Here is a 27,382-nt window from a genome sequence, read left to right on the forward strand (position 1 = left end):
GGCGGCGGCGAGGCCCGAGGGGCGCGGGGCGCGGGGCGCGGGCGGGGGGCGGCGGGGCCGCCGCGGCGGCGAGCGCTGGAGCCGCCCCGCCACAGCCCGAGCGGAGCTGGGCCGGCCGCGGCGCCGGGCTCGGCCCACACAGCGGGCGGGACGCGGCCCAGGGAGGCACCGGCGGGGCGGCGCCGGCGGCGGGAGGCGGGAGCGGGGCGGGGAGCGGCGGGGAGGGCGGGGAAGGGACGGGATGGGATGGGACGGGATGGGATGGGGATGGGGATGGGATGGGATGGGGATGGGGATGGGATGGGATGGGGATGGGGATGGGGATGGGGATGGGATGGGATGGGATGGGGATGGGATGGGATGGGATGGGATGGGATGGGGATGGGATGGGATGGGATGGGATGGGATGGGATGGGATGGGGATGGGGATGGGGACGGGACGGGACGGGACGGGACGGGACGGGACGGGACGGGACGGGATGGGGATGGGGATGGGGATGGGATGGGATGGGATGGGATGGGGATGGGGATGGGGATGGGATGGGATGGGGTGGGATGGGGATGGGGATGGGGATGGGGATGGGGATGGGGATGGGGATGGCGATGGGGATGGACTCGGGGCCGGGGCCGGGAGCGCAGCGGGGCTGTGCGAGGAGAGCGGACAGGGGGATAAGAGGGGAGAAAGGGAGCTGGGGGCGCTGATGGGAGAGGGAAGGAAGGGAAGGGGAAAATGGAAAGGAAAAGGGTGGGAGGGGGCGGAAGGGGGTGCAGGGGCAGAGGAAGCAGGGGAAGGGGGTGCAGGGGCAGAGGGCCCCGGGGGCAGAGGGCGCTCTGCAAGGCTGGCTCGGGGGGAAGCGCAGCGGGGGCCGCGCAGGGAGCGGAGCTGTGCGGGAATCCAAGCCCCAAAGCGCGGTCCGGGTGCCGGAGCACAGCGGGATGTGGGGCAGGTGTCTGCTGCTGTCGGGGAGCACGGGGGGCTCTGCGCCGCGCACCGGGGCTGGCAGGGACAGGGGTGCCCAGGCGGGACCGGCCACGGGGCACGGGCACGGGCACAGCTCCCTGGGCACAGCCGAGCCCGTGCCCTTCTCCCCGGTGACCGCTCGCTCGCTCGCTCGCTCGCTCTGAGTCACCAGGAAATCTGATAAGGCTCCGCTGAAACCTCTGGAGCAGCCTGGGGGGGCCGCTGGCACCGGGCCGGCTCAGCCTCCCTGATTTCTTGGCTCTCCTCCAGCACCCTGGCTGTCGCATGTGTGTGATCAGAACAACCCAAACCTGCTTTGCTGCCCAAACTTCAGGAGCTGAGGGGCCTTTTGGTAAAGATGCAGCCCTTAATTCTTGTGAGAAGTGCATGGGCCCTTGCCATGCCATGTGGCAGCTGAGCCTCGAGCTTTGAAGGTGACGTTTGCTGGTTTGCACCAGCTACACTCTTGATTTAATCCTCCCAAAGCGCTAGTGGTCAGAGGATGCAGGGAATAGGGAGGGCAGGAGGGGAGCAGCATGGAAAATCATCCCCAAACGTGACCCATCCATTAAAGCACATCATCAGCCCCAGCAGGAACACGCTAGGTGTGTCAATTCCTCTTTTCCGTTTGGCCGTGTGCTGGGCAGCCAGATTAATCTGTTTTAGCAATTAGGCAAGAAACCCTGAGCGTTTCTCGTTCTGAAGGGCTTAGTCATATCTGGGTGAGAAGCCTGAGCTGGTGATGTGGGCAAAACCCTGGGGGCAGCTTGGCCTCCAGAGGCAGTTCCTGGAAGCAGAGCAGGTACAGAACAGCTGGAAATGCTCCAAAGGATTTGGGTTGGTGCAGGTCCTTGGCCAAGTGGAGATTTCCTTGCTCTGGCCTGTTTTAACCTGCAGACAAACCCCAGTCCAGCTCCAGGTGTCTGCAGGACAAAGCACTTTACAGAGTAAGATCCGTGTCTGTGAAACTGCATCTTCACCCTGGGACGTCCTAACTGTGGCACGGGGTGTGAAATTGAACTTTGTGTGCGTGTTGTGGGGGTTTTACACTGAATTCCCTTTTTCCTTCTGTGTAGGTTGAGGATAGAAAAGGAGACAGGAAAGTCGCCAGCAAACTGGTGACTTTTAAAATTATTGTTGAAATAATTTAAATTTATTATTAATTTTAAAATACATTATTTTAAATTATTATTAATTTTAAAATACATTATTGAAACGCCTTTTAAAATTAATAATAACAATTAAAAATACCTTTTGTATGACTTAAATTTCAACACTGTGAAAAGGGAAGGCTCTCAGGCAGGTTTATTCCCTGCTCCCTGCACCTTTCCTCAGAACAGCCACAGCCCTGTTCCACGAAGATCCTCTCCAGGTGTGGCTCTCCTGCAGGAGCTGCGCTGCTGGGAGAACACCTTGTTTGCATTCCCCAGCTTTCACACTGCACCAGCCAACTCCAGCTCTGACAGCCAGGACCAGCAAGTCCTGCTTGGCCCCAGCCTGGCACTCCTGTCACCAGCCTGAGAGAAAATCCAGCTCCCATGGCCCAGTTTCCTCTGCACCAGCAAGGAAAACTTCCATGTCAAGGGCATCTGAATTTTCTGCGTGGAGCTTTGGGTCCCCATGGAGATGGCATCTGGGGAAAGAAGATAAAACCCTTTTGTGAGGATGGATCCCGGTTATTATTTGTTTAATTAGAATCTGGACTGATGCAGAGGCAACAATTAACAATTACCTTCCGTGGAGGACTTTGACAGCAGCTGAATAGGTTTAATGACTTGCAGGATGGAGACAAATCACTGCAGCTGCCATTCGTGAGGCTGGAGGTGCGAGGAGGAGTCCCCGGGCCCGATGTCTCTGATTTAAGGGGCTTTTCCTCCTTCTTTTGGAATGACCAAGCAGGAATTTTCCTCCGCCGTGCAGCTGGGATTATCCGGGAGCCAGGGAATTAAGTTCCAAATGAAAATTTAAACTATTCATTACGCTTTATTAGCAGGCTTCAGGAACGCTTAATTGTGGAAATAAGTTATAGGAGAGGTGAGTGGGTAAGTTTTGCTTTCTTTCACGCACCTCCCCGTTTTTGGGAGGGTTCATTAGGAGGATCGGGACTGGGCTGGCTTGTCCTCAGTGTCCCCAGGGCGGGTGGGAAGGGTTTTGCAAACACTGCCACCGCCTGGCTCTTTGCGCTTTATTTTACACAGAGTTTTGTTTTCCGAGCAGCGCCGGGCTCGGTGCTGCCGCAGGGAGGGGAGATGCCAAAGGGCCCGGGGTTCAGCCAGCCTGGCACGGAGGGTCCTGGGGTGTCCCTGCAGAATCGGGGGGTTCGGCTCCTCTGCCCGGAGCAAAGGCTGCAGGACGGGGTGGGGACAAGAGGAGCCTCAGGGTGACCCAACTGCAGCTTTCCAGCCCCTGAAGGAGCCAACAAGGGTTGGCTCAAGGAAAACGGATTATTTAAAGGGGTCCGGAGAGGCAGGACAAGGAGGAATAGCCTTAAAGCTGGTGGGGTGTAAATTTAGGTGGGATTTTGGGAATGAAATGAGTGTGGGCAGGCACAGGGTGCTCAGAGCAGCTGTGGCTGCCCCTGGGTCCCTGGCAGTGCCCAGGACCAGGGTGGACAGGGCTGGGAGCAGCCTGGGACAGTGGGAGGCGTCCCTGCCATGGCAGGAGTGGGACAGGGACATTTCCAGGGCCAGGAACGGGACCCTGAGCCCCCTCTTCTGCAGGCTGGACAAACTGAGTGACCTCAGCTCATGCCTTCCTGGCTTCCCCTGCAGGCCCTTCACCGTCCTGGCCGCTGTGGAGCGGTCCGAGCGCAGGTTTGGGGCTCTAATCCCCAGGTTTGGGGCAGCGGAGCGGGCGGCCATCATTTCCCTTTAACTACATCTCCCAGCAGTCCCTTCGCGCCTCCACGCTCCCGCCCCCTCGGCGCCGATTGGCGGATCTCTCCTGGTCAGTTTCCTCCCTTCCCATTGGCTCATCGAGCTGTCAGTCCCGGCGCGGCGGCGGGCAGGAAGGGGCGGCATTCACGAACGGGATTTACGCCATTTGCGCGGGGCGGGGCGCGGCGGCGCGCGGGGGGGGCGGTTGCGCAGTTGGCGTGGCGCATGCGCAGCGCGCGGCGGCGGCGGGGGGCGCAGCGCAGCCCCGGACAGCTGGCGGGGGTACCGAGGGCCGGGGGCGGCGGGCACGGCCGGGGCCCCGCCGCGGCCCCTGCGCTGCGTCCCGCTCTGCCCCGCATGGATGGAGCCTCGCAGCCTCCGGTGCCCGCTGCGCTCGCGCCCGGCAGGCCTGACAGGTAACGGGCCCCCGCGGGCCGGACGGGCCCCGCCGCCCTGACAGAGCCCCCCACCCCCGAGCCCTTCCGTGCCCGCCGCCCCCCGGTGCCCCCTTCCCTTCCCTGGCAGCTGCGCCCCGTGCCCGCTTCGCTCGCAGCTACATCTGCCAGGCCCCTTGTCGGTCCGCCGGCCCCGGTGCCCGCTCCCTGGCAGCTCTGCCCCCGGTACCCCCGTTCCTTGGCAGCTCTGCTCCCGGTGCCCCCCGTTCCTCCCCAGTGAAACACACCTCTTGCCCCTTCCCTGTCAGCCGTTCCTGTACCCCCTTCCCTGTCAGCTGCCTGCCCTGCAGGCCCCAACCCCTTCCCTGACAGCTGCACCCCCACGAGCCCCCTTGCCTCTCCGCTGTCCCCCTTGCCTCCCTTTGCTGACATTTCCCCCACCCCTGTCTTTCCCATCAGTTCCCCCCAGCCCAGGCTCTGTCCGGTGTCCCTTTCCCCCAGGAGTCCGACTGCCTTTAGGGATCTCTCCCTTATCCATCCTCCCACCGCAGCCCCTCGCTCCCGTTTCCCCAGGCCCCGTTCCTGCTGGTGCCACCCCTGCCAGGTACAGCTCCTGCTTTCTGCCTCCTTTCCCCTTCCCAGCCCAGCACTGCCCTGTCCTCACGCTCCTCTCCGCTTTCCTGGCTGTGACCCTGCCCTGCTCCCTCCTCTGCTCCCTGTTCCTTGTCCAGAGCCGTTCCCTGCCCTGCTGGGCGTGCTGCAGCCGCTTTCCTTGGACAGGGGGTCAGCCTCTCCTCCTGGAGCTGCTGGCCCGTGTGGATCTTGGTGCTGGGGGTTCTCTGTTCTCTTCCTTTTTCTGTGGGTGTGTCAGCTGGGGGTCAGGGAGGCAGGATTGCAGTGGGAGGGCTGAGCTGGGAGCACCGAGTGCCCTGAGTGTGTCAGAGTTCCCCTGTGCTGCCCCTGCCAGGGCTCCCCTCTCACCCCTTCTCCTGCTCCCTGCTCCAGCCATCTGTCCCGGGGAGCTCCTGAGAGCTCCTTCAGCTGAGAAAAACCTTCTTTTAACAAGGTGTTTGCTGCTAACCAGGGCATTCCCTCTTGGTTCTTCAGGTTTCCTTAAAAAAAAAAAATGCTGTCTACACTTTATATATTTTAATTTGGTCTGTGACCTCTTGGGAAGTCAAGAGGGCAGGGAAATAAGTTGTGAGGATAAAGAAGCCTCTCGGAGTGGGCTCTGGGTGGTGTTTGGAGGGGTGAAATAATTTACAGGTACTGAAGGGAAGGGTCTGGGTGAAATAATTTACAGGTGCTGAAGGGAAGGGTCTGTGGAATCCTCCCTTGGGATGAGCGGTGTATCCAGAGGCTCGTGGTGTGCAGTGCTGCTTTTTTCCAGTGACCTTGAGTGTGGAGCCTGAGACGCTTGGGCACATGCAGGCGGTCAGGAATGGGGTTGCTTGTTGGGAAGTGCTGGTGTTGGGAGTCCTGCTGCTCTGGGGAGCTCCGTGGGGCGGATGGAGCTTTCCCAAAGGGTGCTGGTGCCAGGGCTGGGGCTCTGCCCCCCTGTGCTGTGGGTGGGAGGTGCTCAGGTGGCTCCGTGAGAGGGAAATACAGTCCAGCCAAGGAGCAATCCCCCAAATCCAGGCCATGTTGGGAGCGTTTGATGTTAAATTGATGGAATTATTTGTGCTATCAGGGCGGAGGTTTTGTTTCCAGGCTCGGCGTGAGTGTTCCTGTCCATGCCCTGGAGTACCCTTTGGAAGTGTACTTTCCCAGGAGCTTAAGGGGCTTTTCAGCGGCTGTCAGTGTCAACAGAGCCTGCCCAGTTTGGAGCCCACGGCAATGTGTGCCTTGTTAATTTTTGACTGTGGTTTAGCCTTGCGAAAGCCCCGCTTGTGCCCTGCAGTGCTGTGTGGCCACAGAGGGCAGGGAGAGTGCAGAGCTGCAGGTGGGAGTCCTGCTCTCTCTCTGTGTGCTCCGGGAGCAGTGGGAGCACAGGCTGGCACTGCACCCCAGGTTTTCAGTCCTGTCCGGGCTGTTCCAGGTTGGAGCAGTGAGGGATGAGGGAGAGCTGTCCCTGAGGGGCGGTAGGGAAACCTTGGTGCCCCGGTGCCATGCAGGGGGTAGCCCCAGAGAGGCCACGGGCCATGGGATGGGGTGGTTGGAAGGGACTCAGGGTGGTTTTGTTGCGGGGCAGCAGCTCCTCCGCAGCCCAGCTTGTTCCAGGGCTGGCCTGGAGCACAGAGCCGGGGCTGGGGTTGTCTCTGCCTGGTGGCAGCAGATCTGTCCTGAGGCGTCCCTCGCTCTGGGACTCTGTCCCTCGTGCCACCAGGGGCTGCTTGTGCTGGGTCAGTTAAAAGCTGCAAGAATGGGTTAGAGCAGAATTTGCACGGTGGTTTTGCCTAAAGAGGAACATTCTTTACCAATTTCCATGGTGGAAGCTTCCAAGGAGTTTCCAATTCCTTTAGTGGTGACAAAGACAGACTCTTTGGAGGGACTTTGTGTTTGGAGGCCTTTGTGTCTAAGAAATTGGGAGGCAGAGTTGATTTTTGTCGGATTTTTATTACGTGTATTTTGCATGAGATCTAAAAGTCTTGGGAGATTTTGTTTTATTCCAGGGTCAGTTTGAAACTGGAGGCTGGATCTGCCTGTACAGTGGTGGGGTCAATAGTCTTTAGTGTTAAGAACACTTAATATTTGTTTTATTTGTTTATTATTTATTTATTTAATTTTTGAAGGAGGTCAGTGTCATCTCCATGGAGACTGGGAGTCGGGGGCTGTGATCAGTTGTGGCTAATGCTCAGAATGTGATCTGGAATGAGAATTTCGGCTTCTTACTCCTTTGTCTGTGTTCCATGGTAATTTAAAGGTTGCCAGAGCCTTTGTAGTTGGGGAATACCTGTTGAGCACCAAAAAATAGCAAAGGGAAAGGAGGAAGGGCTCTTGGAGCCTTCTTGGCCAAGCAAAGGCACGGAATCTGGGAGACCTTTGAGCCTTTTGCAGCATCCAGCTGCCAAATGAAGCGCTTTCCTGGAAAGAGAGACACCTGGGGCTCCTGCATTCCTGTTGGACTGGGTTTATCCAAGCCTGTTACCCAAGGTCTGATTTCTTGGGTGATTTTCCTCGCCTGTATTTTTCAAGAAGTAAAGTTAGGATGTCCCGCAAGGTAGAAAATGCTGCACAGAGGAGTCTCTGTTGAAAAACAGAGTTTCTAACAGTCTGTTAGGGAGTGGTGGCTTTGGGGGGCTTGGCTGTTCCTTCTCTCTGTGTGTACAGAGGGGTTTTGGGGTATTAATGGTTTTGCAGTGACTTATTTAGCTCCAGATTGGCCTCCTGGTGTGGGTTATTTATGGCTGTATATGGGAGATGTGGATCTTTCCATGCTCATGCGTTTTCCCACGTGTGTCCTTGAGGTTGTTTGGTGCTGTTGGAAGAGAAAGGAGCTGATTAGAAATTAGCCATAACTAGAGGTGGGAAATGTGACAAAAACACTCCCAAAAGAGCAGTGGGGTGTTTGTCAGTGGGGAGGTGACAGCCTGCCTGGCACTGGCATGGTGGGGCCCTAAGAGCCAAGTCCAGCTGCTCTCAAAGAGGGAGACAAGAAATCCCCCTGGGTGGGACAGGAGGGCCACTGGGAGCCCTCCTGTGGCAGCAGAGAACCAGATGAGGGTTGCCAGGACTCCTGTTTGTTGCAGTGTTTCTGTGAAATGCTCTGGTTTCAATGAATCAGCATTTCCTCATTTAGAAGAGGAAAATTTTGGCTTGTTCTGCTTGGAAATGTTTTTAAACTAGAAGGTTACATAGGACAAAATGGGTGTTTGAAATTTCATTTTTATTCTTTTTGTTATGTTAAAGAGAGCTGTAGAAATGTCTGAATGGGCCAGGCTGTGGGGTGGAAACTGGGGGAATTGCAGCATTTCTCTGATCTGACTGATCCTTTGCTAGGCAGCCTGTCCGGCTTGGGGTTGGGACCATCACTCTGCAATTTGAATATTTTTTTAGCAGAAGTAGCCAATTCCATGGGGTTTCAGTTATTTAGGTTACTACATTAAACTCCATTAAGAGTGTGCAAAACTCTTAATTTCTCCTGGAAATTCAATTTTAACTGGTCACCTCTTTTCTCTTGCTGAGGTAATTAGGTGTTCAGTTGTGACCTCATGTTGTGATTTCCAAGGAATGTTTATGCCCTTTTGGATATTTTGGGGGTGTTCTGCTGATAATCCAGTGTAGTAGATGAGAGAGATGTGGCCAAAAGCATCAATGCTGTGTTTATTCACAGTATAACCTTTTTAGAGTTTAGGAAACATGACTTTGGACATGAGTGGTCGTGGAATGGTGGGAGGGAAGCCTGGGACAGGAGACTGCTCTGCTGGGACAGAAACATGCATTTCCCAGGCTGATACAGTCCTGGAATTCTGCTCATCCTGAATTTCTCCACAAACCAGGAACAGCCCTGAGTCAGACGTTCATTCTTCCGTTTTTCTTCCCTGGGTTTCTTCAGGAGCCTTTATTCCCGGTTTCCCAGCCCTATTCCCGGTTTCCCAGCCCTATTCCCAGTTTCCCAGCCCTATTCCCACTTTCCCAGCTGTCAGCCCCCTGTGTTTCTGGAGCTGGGCAGTGTGTGAGTGCCTAACGCGCCGTGTCCCTGCTGTGTCCCCGTGTCCTGCAGGTAACTGAGCACCCTCAGCGTGGACCCTGGCATGCTTGGATGCACAGCAGCTCTTGCCACTGCTTCTCTTGGTCTGCCCCACTGCAAGAAGATGGCAAAAGCCAACATCACCAGAGACATCATCCACAGGCAGATCAAGGTAGGTGTGAGCCTTGGAGGAAACTCGTGGTGCTGCCTCTGCTTGGGCGCCAGATCTGTTACTTACATATTGATAAGCCCTGTAAGGAGCTTAGGAGAACAAACACACAGGACCTGTCACTGTCCTTAATGGAGAGCTGGGATGAAGTCTGGCAGGGCAGGAGCACAGTTCCTCTCCCTGGGCTGGTTTGCCATCAGCAGCTCTGTTCCTTCTGAGTTGAAGAGAGAAATGGAGCTGCTTGTGTTTGGGCACCACAAAGGCCCTTAGCCAGCTTCCCTCTCTGCTTTCTGTGTTCTCCCCGTGTGATCTTGCCATCAGAGGTATTTCTGACTGTAGTAAAGCTAATGATCTCTGTCACGGCCTCTCTGTCTCCTTTTCTTTAGAGAGTGCTGTGTTGCTTCCTTTGTGTAGGGAAAAAAAAACTTGTGCAGTGGTGGGATCAGTCATCTGATGGCTGCTTTGGTGGAATATCAACGTGAAAGGACTGGCTGCAGCAGACACAATAGGCAATTATTGCTGGGACTCAGAGGCCTGAAATCATTTGCAGCTTTGCTGATAATCAGCATTCAGGAAAGGGATCTGTGAGTGGCCAGAATAAGGAACTGGGAGCTCGAGTGCTCACTTTGCAGTTTGGTACCAAACTCAGTTATAAGCTTGTAATTCAATCCATGTGCAGAGATTTGTTTTGCTGCCCTAACAAGGAAGGGCTGGTTCTGTGGTTTGAGCCCTAGCCTGGGACTGTCTCAGTCTGTCTGCTCTGTCAGACTTTGACTGTGACCTTGGGAAGATTGCTAAGTCAGGCAGTTCCTTGTAGGAAAAGCAGTATCCTACCCCAGAGCCCTCACAAAGCCACTGGGGCTGCAGCAGCACAAAATTACACCTGCAGCACCTTGCATGGGCCTTGCAGTGCTGCAGGAATGCTCTCCACAAAAGTACATCAAGGAGTTTGAAGTCTGTCATGGAAGCTCCTACAAAAAGCCTGGTTTGTTTTGCCTCCAATCCTTTTATGTCTCTCTCCATTCTGTCTTCAAATAGCTTTTGGTGTGTGGAGTTCATTACTGAACATTGGGCTGGGAAGGGAATTCAGCACTTCTGTGTGTGCTCTGGGACTGCTGATGGGCTCTGAGCACCACCAGGGTGGTGTTTTGGGCACCACCAGGGTGATTTTGACATTGGGGTTCCCATCTCTAAATGCTGGTGACAAAGGATTAAGTTGACAAGTGTGGCATGGAGTGAGACCACACTGGGTCAAGTCCTAGGGAAGAATCTCCATTTAGATGCTCCATCCAAAATCTGACTGGCATTCTCTCTTCTTCATTGCTGCCTCTGCAGTTGGCCTTCTTTCATCAGAGCCATCTGCTGATGCATCTGTGAGCCTTGTGAGATCACAGGGGAAACAACTGTCCTGCTTTCCTTCACCTTCATTTGTACTGACGCAGTTCTGTGGCAGCTGTTCCCATCCCTCTGGAACAGGCTGTGCACTGCAGCTCTGCTCCTGCCTGAGGAACAGCCCATCCCTGAGGGCAGCTGGCCAATTCCACTCCAGCTCCTCACCCCGTGCTGCTGCTGCTGCTGCCTTGGGACAGGCTCTGCAGCGGCACAGCTCTCCTGGGCAGCTCAGCACGGAGCTCCTGCTGAAATCCTTGCCAAGGGACAGTAGCAGCCACTCCCAAGTTCTTCCCTATCTTCTACTTCAGGCCCCAGGTAGGGTCAGCTCACTCTGCCTCAGAGTGGCCTTCCCAGAGCTGGTTTTGGCTCCTCAGCTGGAGCCTGGCACTGACTTACACAGCATTTTAAATCAGTTCAGGGGCAAGGATTAAGATTTGCCCACCTGGACATGTTCAGAGGAGGTGAAGGCTGGAGAGGGACTTGTCACAAGGATGTGTAGTGATGGGACAGGGGGGAATGGCCTTGAGCTGAAGGAGGACAGGGTTAGATGGGGTATTGGGAACAAATTCTTTCCTGTGAGGGTGATGAGGCCCTGGCACAGGGTGCCCAGAGCAGCTGTGGGTGCCCCTGGATCCCTGGCAGTGCCCAGGCCAGGCTGGACAGGGCTGGGAGCAGCCTGGGACAGTGGGAGGTGTCCCTGCCATGGCAGGGGTAGCACTGGATGGGCTTTGAGCTCCCTTCCCACCCAAACCGTTCTGGGATTCTGTGACTCCCTACTGCAGTCCAGGACCTGTGGACCCCCCAATACCTGGTGTGGTTTTTAAAGCTGAAGGATGTTCTCTGAAAGGGCAGGAGGAGCGTTTGTGTGCCGTGCTCAGTGTGCTCACGCTCCCTTTCTGCCCCTGCAGGAGAGGGGAGCGCTGGGCTTCGAGCGCCACTACCACGTCACCGACCCCTTCATCCGCCGCCTGGGGCTGGAGGCTGAGCTGCAGGTGGGTGTGCAGGGGGAAACCAGCTCCTGGGGGGCACCTTGCTGAACTGCATGAACTGCTCCGGTTTATCGGGTCCCTCAAACTGCATCAGAGCCAGGAGCAGCTCAGAGAGAGCTTGCGTGAGCTTTCTGCACTGCCTGGTGCACGTGAGGAGAACCTTTCACAGGGTGGGCACCACCTCATCTCTCAGCACTGCCTGCTGCACCTGGAGGAGAACCTTTAACAAGGTGGGGGGCACCACCTCAGCTCAGCACTGACGCCTGAAGAAGACAATTGTCAGCTGTTCAACGTGCTCAGCTCTAATGGAATAGGTTGTAGTGCACTCTGACATACCTTAGAAAATATTAAGATTATACAGAATATTCTGAGTTGGAAGGGACCCACAGGGATCATTGAAGTGTTAAGTGAACAGCCCCATCTGGGGGTCAGACCCTCAACACCCTGCTCCACCCAACTGAGGCAACCTCTAACACATCAATTATCTTGGTTTGGGGGAGAAAAGGGTTATTTTGTCCCCCTTTTGAATCACATCTCCCACATAAATGGTGCTCAGCACTCCCCCACTTCTTGGTGCAGTCGTTGGTTAATGTGGATGAAGATGGATGATGTAGTCACCCAGCAGCAAGGTGCTTCTAACAGAGCTATCAAAAGTGCATTTTCCCTGTGTTCCCAGAGTGCCTGTACATGTAATTTGTCAGCCTAGCCAAGGGCTTTGGAAGCAAAGTCACCTTTCCGTGTGTGCAGCCTGATTTCAGCTGTAGCCTCTGAGACTAAACTGCCATTTTATTCAACACTACCTTTTTCTATTTGTTTCATTTTGCCTTTTCTACCTCAACTGCTCTAGCATGTCTGTCTTTTCTGGAGGTGCTTATCTACCAAGTGTTTGGAGTTCTTTGCAGGGCTGGAATAAAAAAACCCCTGCTTTTATTGGAAGAAGTTATTTGTGAGGAGCTCAGTGTGTCCTTGTCTCAGGACAGCTCTGTTTGATACATCTGAAGTTTGACTAATGCCATCTTCCCTTGCCTCCTTCCCTCAGGGTCACTCTGGGTGTGTCAACTGTCTGGAATGGAATGAAAAAGGAGAGTAAGTATGTGGCTTCATTTGGGGAATCAGCAAAGCCATAACCCCAGGTTTTCCCAAGAGTAGGATGTAGGTCATGTTATCATAAGCAGCTGCTTCCCATTTCTAGTAAAGTGGAGCTCAAGCTCAAATTCTGAGCTGTAGTAGAGCTCACGCTTCAAAAGAAGCTTTATTTTGTTAAATATATCTGGATATTATTAGAAATGCCCCTTTAGTGAGTTCAGAAGGGAAATGGTCAGACTAAGAAGTGGCGATTGAAGGCTGCTTCTCTTCTCTTAAGTGGTATTATGGATTATAATGGATCTTTAGGATTTGCCCAGCTGGTGGTGACATTTCCCCCCTCCCTTCGCCACGCTGTTCAAAGCTGCTCCTGGGGGACAGATATCCAAGGGAAGGAGGTGGAGAATCCACCCCTCTGCAATTTTAGAGGGGCACTAAAGAGCAACTTCCAGTAACCAAGTGGAATGAAGAGTTTCTGTGTGAGAAATTAGTGGATTGGAGGAAGAGTGGGTATTTCTGCACATGCCTCTTACAATGTCCAAAGTCTGCCCTCTGATACTCTTCACAATTATTTACCAGTGAAAATTTCATGTGCTTGAAAGAGAATGGCTGAGTTTAAAAGGGCTGAGAGTTGCAGATGTCAGATTCCTTTGGTCCAGATGGATGGACAAGGCCAAGAGCACCTTGCAAGGCCTTTAAAAGCAGCTTGTGGTTCACCCCTTGAGCCCTGGGGCTGCCTGGGCACCTCTGGAGCCTGGGAGTGGGTGCCTTGGCTGGGCTTCAGAGATGGTGTGGAGCAGTTAACACAGCCAGGTAGTGGGGAGGTGGAGACCCTGCATTTTGCTGTTGACCAAATACTCCTGTTCTCCCATCACAGTGTGGGTGAGATCCTTCAGTCAGCTGTGCTTTCTGTGGAATTGCTTTTTGTCTGCTCTAGCTCCTAGACCTGGCTGGAGGGATGGGTGCACGGTGAGCAGCAAGAACAGAGAGCTGAGGGAAGAGAGGAAATGGGCTGGTTAGGGCTGAATTAACTTAATGGATGTCTGTGGTCAAACAGCTCCACAGACCTGGGCACGGTGTGGAGCAGAAGAATTCATGGTGCATATTTGTCTCCTGTTCCTTTCAGCTTGTTGGCCTCTGGCTCTGATGACCAGCATACCATTGTGTGGGATCCTCTGCACCACAAGAAACTCCTTTCTATGCACACAGGACACACTGCAAACATCTTTTCTGTCAAGGTATGTGCTCAGAAGGAATGAGCAGCTAACAGAAACAGCAATCTGAGCAGTAAAATAATAAATCCTTGCTAGGAAACATTTTCCTGCAAACAGTTTCTCCCCCAAAAGTTAAATATTTCTAATTATGGGGAAAAGGATTAAATCTAATGTTGAAGTTAGTTTATGAAGGTCCCAGGCTTATTCTCTCAGTGAATTGGAAGGAAATTGGTTGTGGCAAAATGGCATGTGTGATGAAGCCACTCTTGAGTCCTGCTGTAGCTGGTGACTCTTGAGCGTGCATGCTGACCTGTGTAACAGGAAATCCCATGGGTTAGGCCAGGTTCCTGGAGCAGAGTTCCTGCCCTGTGAGTGCCAGGGTGTCCCTGTGAGCAGCCCCAGTGCCGTGCAGGCTCAGTGTCCAATCCCTCTGCCGCAGTTCCTGCCGCACTCGGGGGATCGGATCCTCATCACGGGAGCTGCAGATTCCAAGGTGCACGTCCATGACCTGACTGTCAAGGAGACCGTGCACATGTTTGGAGATCACACCAACAGAGTGAAGCGCATTGCCACGGCGCCCATGTGGCCAAACACCTTCTGGAGTGCAGCAGAAGATGGCTTAATCAGGTACAGAATTCCAGTTGGTTTGGTGTTGGGAACCATCACAATGTGTGCTGTGCACAGACCTGAAGAGAGGCTCTGTACTGGACAACTAAAGCTCATCTCTCCCTTTCCTAAAACTGGAAAGATTTATCTTGTAGAGTCATAAATACTTTCCTCAGCTCCTCCATTTTCCTCACTGCTGGAAGGGGAGGCCAGGAAAGGAACAGGTCATGGCTTGGGAATTTAATTTGGAGCTTGAATAAATCTGTGCACATTGTAGATCTGCTTTTAATGATTATCCTGGTACCAAGGCCTAGTGAGTGCTGTCCCAGCTCAGGACATGGCACGAGTCTCTTCTGCTGCTTCTGTTAGCCCGTGTGTGTCTGCCTCACTGCCACCCCTTTGCAGGCAGTACGACCTGCGGGAGAACAGCAAACGCTCCGAGGTCCTGATAGACCTGACTGAGTACTGTGGGCAGCTGGTGGAGGCCAAGTGCCTGACAGTGAACCCCCAGGACAACAATTACCTGGCCGTGGGGGCCAGCGGGCCCTTTGTGCGGCTCTACGACATCCGCATGATCCACAACCACAGGTAACAGCACCTGGCCCTGGGGCAGCCTCCTGGGGCTGGCATCTGGTGGGAGGAGGGACCTGCAGGGATCCAGCACTCTCCTCTTTCTGGGAAGTTTCACTCTGTTTTTTCTGTCACCCAAAGCCTTTTGGCTGAGTGCACCAGGGAGGTGTGAGGCTGGTGACCCCATGGCTGTGTGGGCAGCTGTGTCCTCGTGGGTGGGCAAGAAAAGCCAGTGCAGAGGGGGCTTGCAGCAGCTGAGTGCTGTGGTTCCCATGAGGCTGTTGCTCTGTCTGCAGGAAAAGCATGAAGCAGAGCCCCTCAGCTGGCGTGCACACGTTCTGTGACCGGCAGAAGCCCCTCCCGGACGGGGCGGCTCAGTACTACGTGGCAGGTATGGGTCTGGCTCCAGGGGTCACCTGGGGGCTTCACTGTGCAGACACAGAGTCACCCATCACACACAAACCCCTTCCCAGGGCACCTCTTCCGTGGGATATCCCATGGAATTGCAGGTTATTCCACTGGGGCGGTGCGCCAGCCTTGCTGCTTTTTGTCCAGCATAAATGTGTTTTTGTCGCTCCTGCTGGAAAGTGAAGGATTGGGTTTAACCTGGGCTCTATAGGCTTTCCTGGAACTGGTCCCAGTTCAAAATCTTTTTGGCACAGAAGTGACTTGTCCTCATCCTGCAGATAAAGAATCAGTGATGCAGTTATCTAGATGACATTTTTCTCCAGTGCTCATTATTTACTATGTTTTACCCCAAAATGTTTGGGTTTTTGTTTGGGTTTTTTTTTTTTTTTTTTTACAATATCTCAGACCAGCATGTTCAACAGACCAGTTCTGACAGTCCTGCTCCTGATGGTTCCCACTAGAGGATTCCTCAGGTCCCCTGAATTGGTCATGCAACACATCTGCTGTCTGAAGAACAGAACCTGTGTGTGAGCTGAATATTTAGGAGCTTTGGCTTCCTTGTGCTGAGGGCTTTATTAAGGAAACCTAATTAGGGGGTTGAGGATGGAGGCATTTGCAGATGGCTGCAAATCACAAAAGCCAAATCCTAGAGAATCCCCAAAACTGAGATTTGCTGGGTTCTGGAGGCTCATTATTAGCAAGGCAGTTATGTGGGGTGGCTGTGCAAAATTGGAATAATTGAATCACAGAATGGTTTGGGTTGGAAGGGACCTTAAAACACACCTTGTTCCACCCTATACCGTGGGCAGGGACACCTTCCACTAGACCAGGTTGCTCCAAGCCCCATCCAGCCAGGCCCTGGACACTTGCAGAGATGGGGCATCAATACCCAGGTGAAAAGGCACCTGTGCATGTTCTGGTTCCTAGTGGAAGGATCCCATAAACATCGGGAAATGGAAGATCCTGTAGGTGCTTGTGCTCCATGGCTTTGCTCTTTAAAAGGGAGCAGCTGGGCTAGGACAGAGAGAACACTGAGAGTTAAACCAATAACTCTGGGCTTGTCCTCTCCCCAGGGCACCTCCCAGTGAAGCTCCCAGACTACAACAACAGGCTGAGGGTCCTGGTGGCCACGTACGTCACCTTCAGCCCCGATGGCACTGAGCTCCTGGTGAACATGGGGGGGGAGCAGGTAAGGGGGCAGAAAGGCTTCACCCTGGGTCACTGGACATTGCTGTGTGCTGTTGCAAACAGGTACAGCAACTTCTCTGTGGGTAATGTGATGGATTTTAAACTGCTCTCTGATTAATTCAGACTAAATGCTTGGGATTAGGGATATATTTGTTACGCTGTCACTGATCAAAGTTAAACCACGTTCTGTTGTGGTTTTCCAATTCACATTTCACTCTCCGGAAGAGGGGAAAGAAAATAAACAAAACCAGTTCTGAAACTGACCTTTGTTGACCTAGAAAGGATTTCATAACTCATTCTTGAAACATCAAACTGCTTCTGTAATAGAATGTAGTGAATAAGAACTTGGAGAAGCAAAGGCCTTCACCTGGAATATTGATTGCTTTAATTTTAAGCTCTGGGTGTTATTCATGGATCTTTTGTAAAGCCTATCAATGGAATGAGAAAATCCTCCTGACAGCATTAATCAGCGTGGATTAAGCAGGACCTTTGCTTGTGGGCAGGTTGCACTGTGCTTGTCCTCTCCAGCTCTTTCTCACACTTGCTGCCTTTAGGAGAGGGTGAGCTGTGGGTCTGGCCTGGGCTGTCCATTGCTGTCCCAGTACAGCTGTAAATTAGTATTTCACAGAGCTGCCCTGGCAGTTTCTTGGGAAATACTGGTTTCATCTTAGAAAGACTTTTCCTTGGTGTCTCACCTCTTTTCTGTCAATAGGTGTTTGGTTTCTTCATTATCATGGTGTTAATTGAAATACCTTAGTTGCTTAATTGAAATATGAAGCTTTCTGAGCAGGTTGGTCAGTGGTCAGGTCATCTTTTAAACTCTGCAGGTGTGGAGTAAGATCAGGTTCCTGTTTCTCAGTGTTGTTCTCTGAACTGGGCTGGACTGGGACGCATCCCAGTTACTGCTGCCATCCCTTGTGTGTCCCTCTATAAAAACAATTCCCAGTGAGAAAATTGGAAATAGCAAACGCAAACAGGGAACTGGGTACCTACTGAGCCCTCTTTTATTTCTGACTTGAGCATCTCTGTTTTGCAGACTTGTCTCATGCTCTTTTTTCCTTTCCTCAGGTCTATTTGTTTGATCTGACATACAAACAGCGACCATACACTTTTCTCCTCCCAAAGAAGTGCCACACTTCAGGGGGTAAGTGTGATGCTGTCACAAAGGGAGCGAGCAGCACAGGGGAGTTCTGTAGTGCACAAATTCATTTTCAGGCTGCAGGAGGAGAATGAAGCAGGGTGTGGGTGCTGCTGGGCTGCTTCTGCAGTGCAGTGCATACCCTGGTGGCAAAGTCCTTCTGCAGTGGGACAAAACATGAGGGCAGAAGTGACCTGTGGAGAAGGGGATGTGTGAGTTGGGAGTGCCTAAAGCTGTGCTCCAGGATTAAGCAGACTGTTGAGTGGTTGAGGTCCTGGTATCCTCCCAGACCGTTCCAGGATTCCATGATACTCTAACCATGGCCTGAAATCAGTCTAAGGGAATTCCCTTAGCACTTAGTTCTGTGTGTGTCTGGTTTTCTGATCTAGAATCTTATTGCAAAGGACACTGCAGAGATTTGTAAATAAAGAGGACAAATGAAATCCAGGTGGCTGGAGCAGGTGGAATCATGGAAATTTAGTTTCTGCTCTGAATGGGGCTGTCATGCTGGGTTGGTCCTGCTGTAAAATAAACCCTGAGTTTGTATAATCTACACTGATACTTAGCATGGTTGTATATGTCTTTTTCTAACCCTCAGAAGTGCAGAATGGCAAAACCTCAACCAATGGAGTGTCCAATGGGATCCATCTGCACAGCAACGGCTTCCGCCTGGCCGAGGGCAGGGCGCACGTGAGGTGAGGGCACAGCTGCCCCTCCTGGGGGGCTCCGTGGCCTTGTCCTGTGCCTCTCACAGGGCGAGGGGCTGCCACACAGGTGTCAACTGCACACCCGTTCCTGGATTGCCAGGTGGCCTCTGTCCTTGGGGCTGTGTTGGCCTCTCGTGCCTGGGCTGTGAACAGGAGTCAGACCAGGCAAGAGCATCCTGGGAGGATTTTTTCCTCTTATGATGAATTAAGGTGGACAAACCTAAGAAATTATTTTCCAGGCCTGCAAGCACAGTGTCCTGAGTGGTGGTTGCTTCCTGGCCTGCAGGATCTGTGTGTTGATAGTGGCAGAGGCTGGCAGGTGAAGGAACCTTGCTTCTTCCCTCTGCCATTTTTTGGGCACTTGCATGCTGCAAACTGAACTGAGGCGGCCAGAATTGTTCTGTGGCAACACTGGAACACCACTGCCAGGACTGGATGGAGCCTCTTCTATTGCTCCTGCTGATTTCTTTCCTTAAAACAAAATGCATTTGGGGTGAAGGAGCAGCAGCAGCACATCTCGGTGGCTGTTTTTCTTCCAGCTGATGAGACTTGGTTCAAAGTCAAGACACTTATTTAATACCATATATGGGTAGTCTGGGTTCCTCCAGAGTCACTTTGGGGACTGTTTCAGCTCCTCTCCTCTAGATGGCCCCTCCACCGCGGCAGCAGGAGCAGGGCTGGAATTTTGGGTGGTGGAGCATGGGCCTGGTGAGCTCAGATGCTTCTGCATGTGCATTGTTGTGCATTGCTAAAAGAGCACTGGAAACGTTGTTTATGCAGTTGAAACAAAGACCTATTGGTGAAGTCTGATGCTTAAAATATCCACTGCTCAATTTGGAGTGTGTCTCTGTAGATGAAGAAAAATGGGAAACGGTCAAATGATGGTCACAGTGATGTAGTGAGACTGCCAGAGGGTGGGGGGGCTGGCACAGGGTGCCCAGAGAAGCTCTGGCTGCCCTGGCAGTGCCCAAGGCCAGGTTGGATGGGGCTTGGAGCACCCTGGGGTAGTGGAAGGTGTCCCTGCCCATAACAGGGGATGGAACTGGATGGGCTTTAAATTCTCTTGCTGCCCAGATTTTTCTGGGATTCTGTGATCAACACCAAACTTTCCTCTTAAACTCCAGTTCTTCAGGTCCAGAATCCCTTCTGCCTTTTCCTGAACCTTTTGTTAGGAAGTTTAGCAAGCATTAGCTAAGCTGGAGCTAAGCACTGCAGGCTGTGACCTGGAGTGAAGGATGTACAACTCACCTGTGCCGCACCCTTGTTCCCTGCAGCCCCCAGGTGGAGCTGCCCCCGTACCTGGAGAGGATCAAGCAGCAAGCCAACGAGGCCTTTGCGTGCCAGCTGTGGACACAGGCCATCCAGCTGTACAGCAAGGCTGTGCAGAAGGCCCCCAACAACGCCATGCTCTACGGGAACAGAGCTGCTGCCTACATGAAGCGCAAGTGGTAAGGGGCAGTGCCACTGCAGGGCCCTGCTGTCCCTCTGGGGGTTGGGGAAATCAGGCTGAAACACAGCTGGGCACCTCTGGCACCAAGGGGTGGCAAATCAGTCTGCGCTGGACAGATTCTGGGGAGGCAGAGCTGGGAAGCAGCCCATTGTGTCACCTACTGATGTGCTGGGTGAAACCCTGCGCCTTTCCTGTTGAAAAAGAGACCCAGAATCCACATCTGATTCACAGCACTCTGGATGTCTCCGAGGGTGTCTGTGTTTCTTTGGGTGGTTCTGATTTGCATTAAAGAAGGGCTCTTAAATCTGCTGTCAACACATGACGTAATGGTGACTGTGCTTTGTAACATCCCATGACAGGAGGTTGTTTTAGGGCTGCTGGGGTGGCTTTGCTGCTGCTTTATCCAAGTGCCTCACGCTGCAGACACCCAGACCTGGTGGTTGCTGTGTTACCCCAGTTAACCCACACTCCTTGGACTGGAAACAAACCCTTGGGAGGGCTCTGGGGAGGTGGCAGATCCTTGCAGTCTGCAGAGGATTCTGCCCTGCTGGTTGCAAAACACCCTGTCAGCCTCTGCAGTAGGTAATGTCTGCTCTGACCAGTGGCCAGGGCTGCATCTGCAAGATACAGCTGAGTTATTTTAGTGCCTGTCCCCTTGAGCAGAGTAAGACTGAGTACCATGACTTGCCATTAACATATTTAAAATAGCTGTGGTCCTTCATCTCCATTTGCTTTGTGAGGATATCCTTCTCCTCTCCCTGCTGAAATCCCCAGTATGAATTCTCCTCTCTCCTTGCCAAGATAAAGAGCAGCCAGCAGTTGTTGTGACTGTTGGTAACTGGCCTACTGGCTGTTTTGCAATAGCAGAGATTTGGGAGCTGCCTCAAAAAGACCTCAGTGTTCAGAAGGAGAAGAACAATAGGTTGGGATTAAGGGATGGAACACAGAAGCTGAGTGCTGATCTCATGAATGACATTTTTCTTATAGGAATCGTTTTTCCCGAAGGGTGTTGGCACATCTGAACCTTTCAGTGTGTCAGCTACTGCTCTGCCACAGTTTGGGGTAGCAGGAGGATGTGGAAAACACACACAGTGGGTTTCTGTGGCATGCAGGGGGTAGGATTTAAGTGGCACTGAGGTGATACCTTCCAGGTGCAGAAAAGGGGCACTTTCCTGCTAGGAGCAGTTTGTGGAGTGTGGGGAAGGTGGCTGGGATGGCACTGAGCAGGGGGAGAGGCAGACAGTGACCCAGGCTGAACCACCACGTCTCTCTGAGGTGTTCTTGATGTCTGGAGCAGGAACAGGTACAGGCCATCCTCAGAACCCTGCAGGTTCTGCTTTGGCCTCATTCTCTGAATAATAGAGCAAGAGAAAAGGAAGGTCTGTAATTTCCTAACCTCCCCTTGTTCATCTCCCTTAAGATGCTGCTCATATTTTCCAGCACTTCTAAGGCTGTCCTTTGAAATTTTGCTCCTAAAAGCCAACTGCATCCCCCTCTGGATTGTTTTCAGCAGTCCATGTTGGCAGTTCTGAGCTGATTTCTGGTTTTGCACAAGCTGAGTCAATCCTGTAACAAAGGGAGAAGGCAGAGCCTGCTTTACATCCCACCAGGTCCATTTTCACTCCAGTCTGTTGGGCTGCCAGTGCTGGTAGTTGAGCTTGAAGGATATTTGAGGGTGGCTCAAGCACCTCAGCTGAAAAGCCCAGTCAGGTGTGCAAGTGTGTGACACCTGTCATCCTAACAGGTAGCTTGCATTCCCTCTTTCTCTGAGTAAAAATGGCCCATTGCTGTGTGTCCTGAGTTAACCCTGGCAGCCCTGCAGAGCCCATTTCCTGCTGCACATCTCATGGGCAGAGCTGGGCAGGAGGAAGCTGCAGGGTGCAGGTTTGCAAAACATGCAGAGATTTGGAGCTGCCCTTCATAAGGCCAGACACTGAGACACCTCTTCCCTGTTCACCTGTGCATGAGGAGGAGGAGATCCTTACTGTGAGGGTGACAGAGCACTGGGACAGGCTGCCCACAGAGGGTGTGGAGGCTCCTTTACTGGAGACACTCAAAAACTGTCCACAGTCCTGAGGAACGTGCTGTAGGGAGCCCTGATTGTGCAGGGAAGGTTCCTGCATGACCTCCAGTGGTCCCTTCCAGCCTGAGCCTTCCTGTGCTTCCCTGACAGAGCTTTCATGTGATCTCAAATTGTTGCTCTGTGAATTATCCTCTCCTTGGGAGTGTTTTGGACCTTGGTAGGTGCAGTGCACAGAACCCTGGAATGGTTTGGGTTGGAAGGGCCCTTAAAGCCCATCTCATTGCATTCCCTGCCATGGGCAGGGGCACCTTCCACTGTCCCAGGCTGCTCCAAGCACTGTCCAGCCTGGCCTTGGACACTTCCAGGGATGGGGCAGTCACAGTGGGGCATGTAGGTTACTATGAAACATTATCATTATTATTACTATTATTAGCCATCAAATGGAGCCATGGCACTCTGTCCAGGCAGCTTTAGGCAGGTGTGTGAGCAGCTGAGGTCAGTGCTGGCACCCTAGGTGTGTCTGCCCTGGCAGCCTGAGCTGGGCACCGCGCAGGGCTCAGCCAGTCCCTGCTGCTGCAGAGCACAGGCAGACAGCCTCATTGCCAGCCCCATTGCCCCAGCCCCGAGTCAGGCTGTGAACAGGACACAAAAACCCACAACAGTCAAAAACCCATCTGCTCTAACAATCACTTCTGAAACGCCACCGATTTTTCCTGTGAAGGTAGAAAAGGCTCTGCTTGAGACGTTTGTCCCTTTGTGTGTGAGGTCCTGCCGGGGCTGGGCCGAGCTGTGCCGTGTGTCCACACAGGGGCACGATTGAGCTGTGACAGGGAGCCCGCCTGGCACGGGAGGGCTCTGCTGCCTGGCCAGAGGGCTGCTGCATCCTCCATCTTCAAAGGACTTCCCGAAATGTGCTGCAGCAGGGAGCTCTGCTCTCGGATTTAAAATGGCAGGTCAGGGCTGGCGGGGCAGCCTGGTGTGGTCACATCCCAGAGCTGCCTGTGGGCGTCTGCCGAGCCCTTGGGGAGGCTGGGCCGGGTCAGGTGGTGCCCCCGAGCCACAGCAAATGCTGTTAGCGAGCTCCTGGGGTGTGGGATTGTGTGCAGAGCTGGAAACAACAAGCTGTGGAGGGAAACGAGGGCTGGGAAACAGCAGTGGAAAATGTTTGCTGTTGCCGCCTGGGCTGGCTAATGCAGCGCTCTGCTTTCCTCAGGGATGGGGACCATTACGATGCTCTGAGGGACTGCTTGAAGGCCATATCCCTAAATCCTTGCCACCTGAAGGCCCATTTCCGCCTGGCCCGCTGCCTCTTTGAGCTCAAGTACGTGGCAGAAGCACTGGAGTGTCTGGATGACTTTAAAGGGAAGTTTCCAGAACAAGCACACAGCAGTGCCTGCGATGCACTAGACAGGGACATCAATGCTGCCCTCTTCTCCAAGAGTGATAACGGTGAGTGCTGCTGCTCCTGGGCTTCTCCAAGGTTACACTGCAATCTAATGAGCACACAAGGACTTGCCTCCTTAAACTGCCCCTCTGAAGTAAAGCTCCAACTTCTGAGAGAGATTGATTGTTGCTGTGCACAAAAACTGGCCTGAGCCTGTTCTTTCCTTGCGCCTGGTCCTGGCTTGCTCTTGAGTGAGAGTGTGATAAAAGGAGTCTGATGTAGCCAGGAGATAATCTGGAAGGAAGGAAGCTCATGCTCTGAGCCCTGCTTCCTGCTGGAATCGTCCTTAACCCTTCTCTGAGGCTGCTGGGCTCTCCTGGGCTGTGTTTTGCTCAGAAGTCCCGCAGTGGTGCTGAGGGAAACGTGTTGTCCTTGCAGCTGAGGACAAGAAGGGGGGAGGCCCCATCCGGCTGCGCGCCACGGGCCGCAAGGACTCCATCTCTGAGGACGAGATGGTGCTGAGGGAGCGCAGCTACGACTACAAATTCCGGTACTGCGGCCACTGCAACACCACCACGGACATCAAGGAGGCCAATTTCTTTGGCAGGTATGCAGGGGTGCAGGACAGGAGAGAGCAGCAGCAGGGTGATCTGTTCTGTGGAAGTAGCCCCATGTTACTGTTCATAAAATGACATGGGGACAGGGTTGGGATGAGCTGACAGGAGCCCTCCTCCCACGCTGCTGCACGAGGAGCTGATGAGGAGCAGATCCACAGAGTTCTGTTGGGCTGGCCATTCAGAAATCCATTTGGGATTGAAAACAGGGCTCCTGGGGATGCAGGGAACCAGCATGGGGAGCTTTATCTGGATGTGCAAGCGTGAGGGGTGTCAGCCTGCTGATGATAGAAGCTGTGTGGAATTGTCAGCCTGCTGGAGCCTGGCTCTGGAGGGTGACCCAGGCTCTGCTCCTCTGCCCTAGCAACGCCCAGTACATCGTCAGCGGCTCGGACGATGGCTCCTTCTTCATCTGGGAGAAGGAAACCACCAACCTGGTGCGTGTGCTGCAGGGGGACGAGTCCATTGTGAACTGCCTCCAGCCTCATCCCAGCTACTGCTTCCTGGCCACCAGCGGCATCGACCCGGTCGTGCGGCTCTGGAACCCCAGGCCGGAGGTAAGAGCTGCCCTCGTTGTCGGATGCTCTTTCCTGCTGTGTTCCCCACTGGGATCTCCCTCGCAGCAGCCCCTCCTTGGTGCTGAGTGCTGTCCCCTGTGTCCTGCAGAGCGAGACCCTCAACGGGCGCGTGGTGGTGGACATGGAAGGTGCTTCCCAGGCCAACCAGCGGCGCATGAACGCGGACCCGCTGGAGGTGATGCTGCTCAACATGGGCTACAGGATCACGGGACTGACCAGCGCTGGGGCTGCAGGCTCAGACGACGAAGACAGCTCAGAGGGGCAGGTCCAGTGCCGGCCCAGCTAAAACAGAACTGCCTCTCCTTCCTCTAAATGTTTGGCTGAAAGGGAACCGAGTTTCCTTGGTCCTGAACTTTCTCTGGTGAATGACTGCACTGTTTCGCACTATGCACAGGGTAGGACAAGCTGGCAGGGGCAGGAGCGGCCGTCTCTAAACCATCACCTCCTCCTCCTCCTCCTCTTCCATGGCAGTGCAGTCCGGGGTTTGCCTTTAGTGGAATTTAGTCCCAACAGGGGTCTTTGAGTTGTCTGTGAGCAGTGTAACTGGTGATTATTTTTCCAGAGCTGCTGTATGATCTGGTACAGGGGCTGTTGCCTGCATTGCAGGGGGGATGTTAAATTCCTGAATAAAATACAAACCTAGGGCAGGGGTTATGGAATGAATTTACTGCAGTGATTTTGAAAGCTTGACTGTGCTACCAGCCTGTCTAGAGGCCCCTGGTTTATGGCTGTTGGCCATGAAACACCTGTTTCATGAAACACTCGTCCCATAACATCTTTCTTCTGGCTTCCATCTCAGACACGTCAGCAGATGTAGCTGTGCTGTGTTGAGGGCTGGAGGTTGCCTGGTTTGTGCCCCGGTCGTAGCTGAGGGATCAGTGAAGGCACTGGGTGTGTGCAGCCCCACGGGGCAGAACGAGCTTGCCCAGTTCTGATAATCTCTCCTGTGGTCCCCGAGCCCATGCAGGGAGGTGACAGCAATGGGCACAGGCTGCATCAGAGGCCCAGGACTTGTGTAGCTGAAGCTGCTGAGGAGAAGGACAGGTGACAGCACCTCTTCATTGCCCAGGGTGTGTAGCTGTGTTCACTTTCTCCTCTCCATGTCACCTGGGCAGGAGCTGAGGCTGTTGTCACCGTGTGAATGGTACAGCTACAGTCTGGAGTTGTCAGAAGCAGCATTTTTGTGCAGCCAGCTGCTCTGTCTTGGCCAAGGTGGGCCTTCCTGCCTCTTTGTGGTGTAACATCAGATGGATTCGTGGTCCTCTCAGGAACCCTCCTTCCTGTCCCCGCTCCCCAGGCCCTGGCTGGCTGCACAGCCAGGAGCACACCTGGAAACACAGCACTGTACTTCCATTCCTCCCCCTCCTGTGACACACAGCCCTGATTTCCCCCCTTGCAGTTGCCAAACACTAAATACCCCACAGATCTTACACAGCTGTGTTGCAACCACCTCTGGAGGTTGTTTTTTCTAGGACTATCAACTAAGACCAAAGAGCCCCTGGAGATCTGAACCGCTCTGCGCTGTCTCGCGTCTCTTCCTGCCGAAGGTCTGAACACGTTAGCCCGGGTCCCAGGGGTGTGAGGTGTGTGTCTGGGAGCGTGTGCGCATGTGTGTGTGCTGTTCTTCCATGTGCTGCGATCCCTGGTCTTCCTGTTGCTGCAGTGGAAAGATGAGAGGCCTCCCCTTCCTGCCCGGCTGCCTCTGGCTGCTCTGGCTGCCAGGCACCGCTGAGCGCAGCTGCCTGAGCCAGGCTCTGCCTTCCAGAACAGTCCTGGAGCTGAGGAGCCGCGGAGGGAGCTGGCAGCGCCTCTCTGAGGACGCTGCTCCTGCAGAGACAGGGCTGGGGCTGCCCTCGGTCCCCGGGGCAGGGGAGCAGCTCCCTGCTCTGCCAGCTCGGGGACAGGACCAGCAGAGCTCACCTGGCCAGGTGTCCCTCAGCCCCTGGGGCACACGGTGTCCCTGCACCCCAGGGCAGCTGTCCCTGCGCCCCCGGGCAGGTTTGGTGGTTGGTTTTCACGCAGTACCTGTGACTGTTGAGTTCACCTGGCTGGGGCCGTGGCCAGGTGCACCCCCGGCATTTGCTGCTCTTCCAAACCCAGAGGCAGCAGAAGATTCTCCTCACTTGGGTGGCTTTCTGACATGGTCTGCCCTTTCCTTTTTTTGCTTAAGGCTTCCTACTAGACGTATCCTCTTCTTTTTTTTTTTTTTTTTTTTTTCCTTTCCCTCTTCTCCTCCCACTCAAACTTTTTTTCAGCTTTCAGTAGACAACGTCTGTAGACTTTGATTTTTAAACTGAGAGACTGAGATGGAAAGCCCTGAAGAGAACAGACCTCTCCCTCCCCATTCACCTTTTGCTGTGGCAGCTATTTTTTGGTTTTTTTTACCCTTGTGAGACAGTGCAGCTCTTTTACCTGCCAGTTGCAGTGTGAAAGCAACCAGATTCCCTGCCTCTGCAGTGGGTTGCTGTTTTTAATGGCTGCTTTGGTTAAAAAAAAAGAAGATTAATAATAATAGGAGAGAAGGGGAGAGAAAAATCTCTCTGCCTCTAGCCCCTTTTCCCCTTGCTGTGGGCAGATTACCTGCTTGTCGCTTGTTAACAAGGAATTTGTATTTATTGGTGAAGGAAAAAAAAAAACATGCTGGGGAAGTCAGGAGAAGATGTTGCTTTATTGACCTCTGCTGTTTACTTCAACCCCCTCTTTGGGAAAGCTTCTTCCTGCTCTTTCTGGTTAACTCTTTCTAGCCTGGGATATGCAGGGATGCCTCCTTTATTTTTGTATTCTAGCAATGGGCTCTCCGTTAGGAGACTCTAGGATTCTCTTAGTGTTGCAGTGACCATTGCTTCTCGCTTTTTTGAGTACTAAAGACGATCATCTCGTAAACTTTGCCCCTGCAGTTGTAGAGGTAACACACGAGCCTTACTGCCCTCATTAGAAGGAGCAGAAAACTTGTTTCTCTGGTCCCTGGAAGAGAAAGGGTTAAGCGATTAAACAATTCTTTGTTCTA

General features: G+C 53.5%; 1 protein-coding gene across 1 annotated transcript; it reads left to right on the top strand.

Moving 5' to 3' along the window:
• Positions 1 to 4,142: 4,142 nt before the first annotated feature.
• Positions 4,143 to 27,382, top strand: WDTC1 (WD and tetratricopeptide repeats 1). The gene is made up of 16 exons (XM_058040392.1): positions 4,143 to 4,253; positions 8,896 to 9,034; positions 11,332 to 11,415; positions 12,452 to 12,498; positions 13,622 to 13,733; positions 14,149 to 14,336; positions 14,721 to 14,903; positions 15,182 to 15,276; positions 16,367 to 16,482; positions 17,550 to 17,625; positions 18,218 to 18,314; positions 19,601 to 19,774; positions 23,013 to 23,248; positions 23,622 to 23,790; positions 24,162 to 24,354; positions 24,464 to 27,382. The coding sequence occupies exons 2-16, from the start codon at positions 8,927 to 8,929 to the stop codon at positions 24,659 to 24,661; spliced, it is 2,076 nt and encodes a 691-aa protein (XP_057896375.1). The 5' UTR covers positions 4,143 to 4,253; positions 8,896 to 8,926; the 3' UTR covers positions 24,662 to 27,382.

The sequence above is a fragment of the Melospiza georgiana genome, chromosome 24 (assembly GCF_028018845.1).
Source record: "Melospiza georgiana isolate bMelGeo1 chromosome 24, bMelGeo1.pri, whole genome shotgun sequence".
In the NCBI taxonomy this organism is placed as follows: domain Eukaryota; kingdom Metazoa; phylum Chordata; class Aves; order Passeriformes; family Passerellidae; genus Melospiza; species Melospiza georgiana.

What these genes read in the sequence shown, in the direction of transcription:
- WDTC1 (XM_058040392.1), top strand. Translation starts at nt 8,927, where the DNA reads ATGCTTGGATGCACAGCAGCTCTTGCCACTGCTTCTCTTGGTCTGCCC. An exon ending in CGCATGATCCACAACCACAG is followed by an intron (nt 14,904 to 15,181) that starts GTAACAGCACCT and finishes CTCTGTCTGCAG; the next exon opens with GAAAAGCATGAAGCAGAGCC. An exon ending in TGAACATGGGGGGGGAGCAG is followed by an intron (nt 16,483 to 17,549) that starts GTAAGGGGGCAG and finishes TCCTTTCCTCAG; the next exon opens with GTCTATTTGTTTGATCTGAC.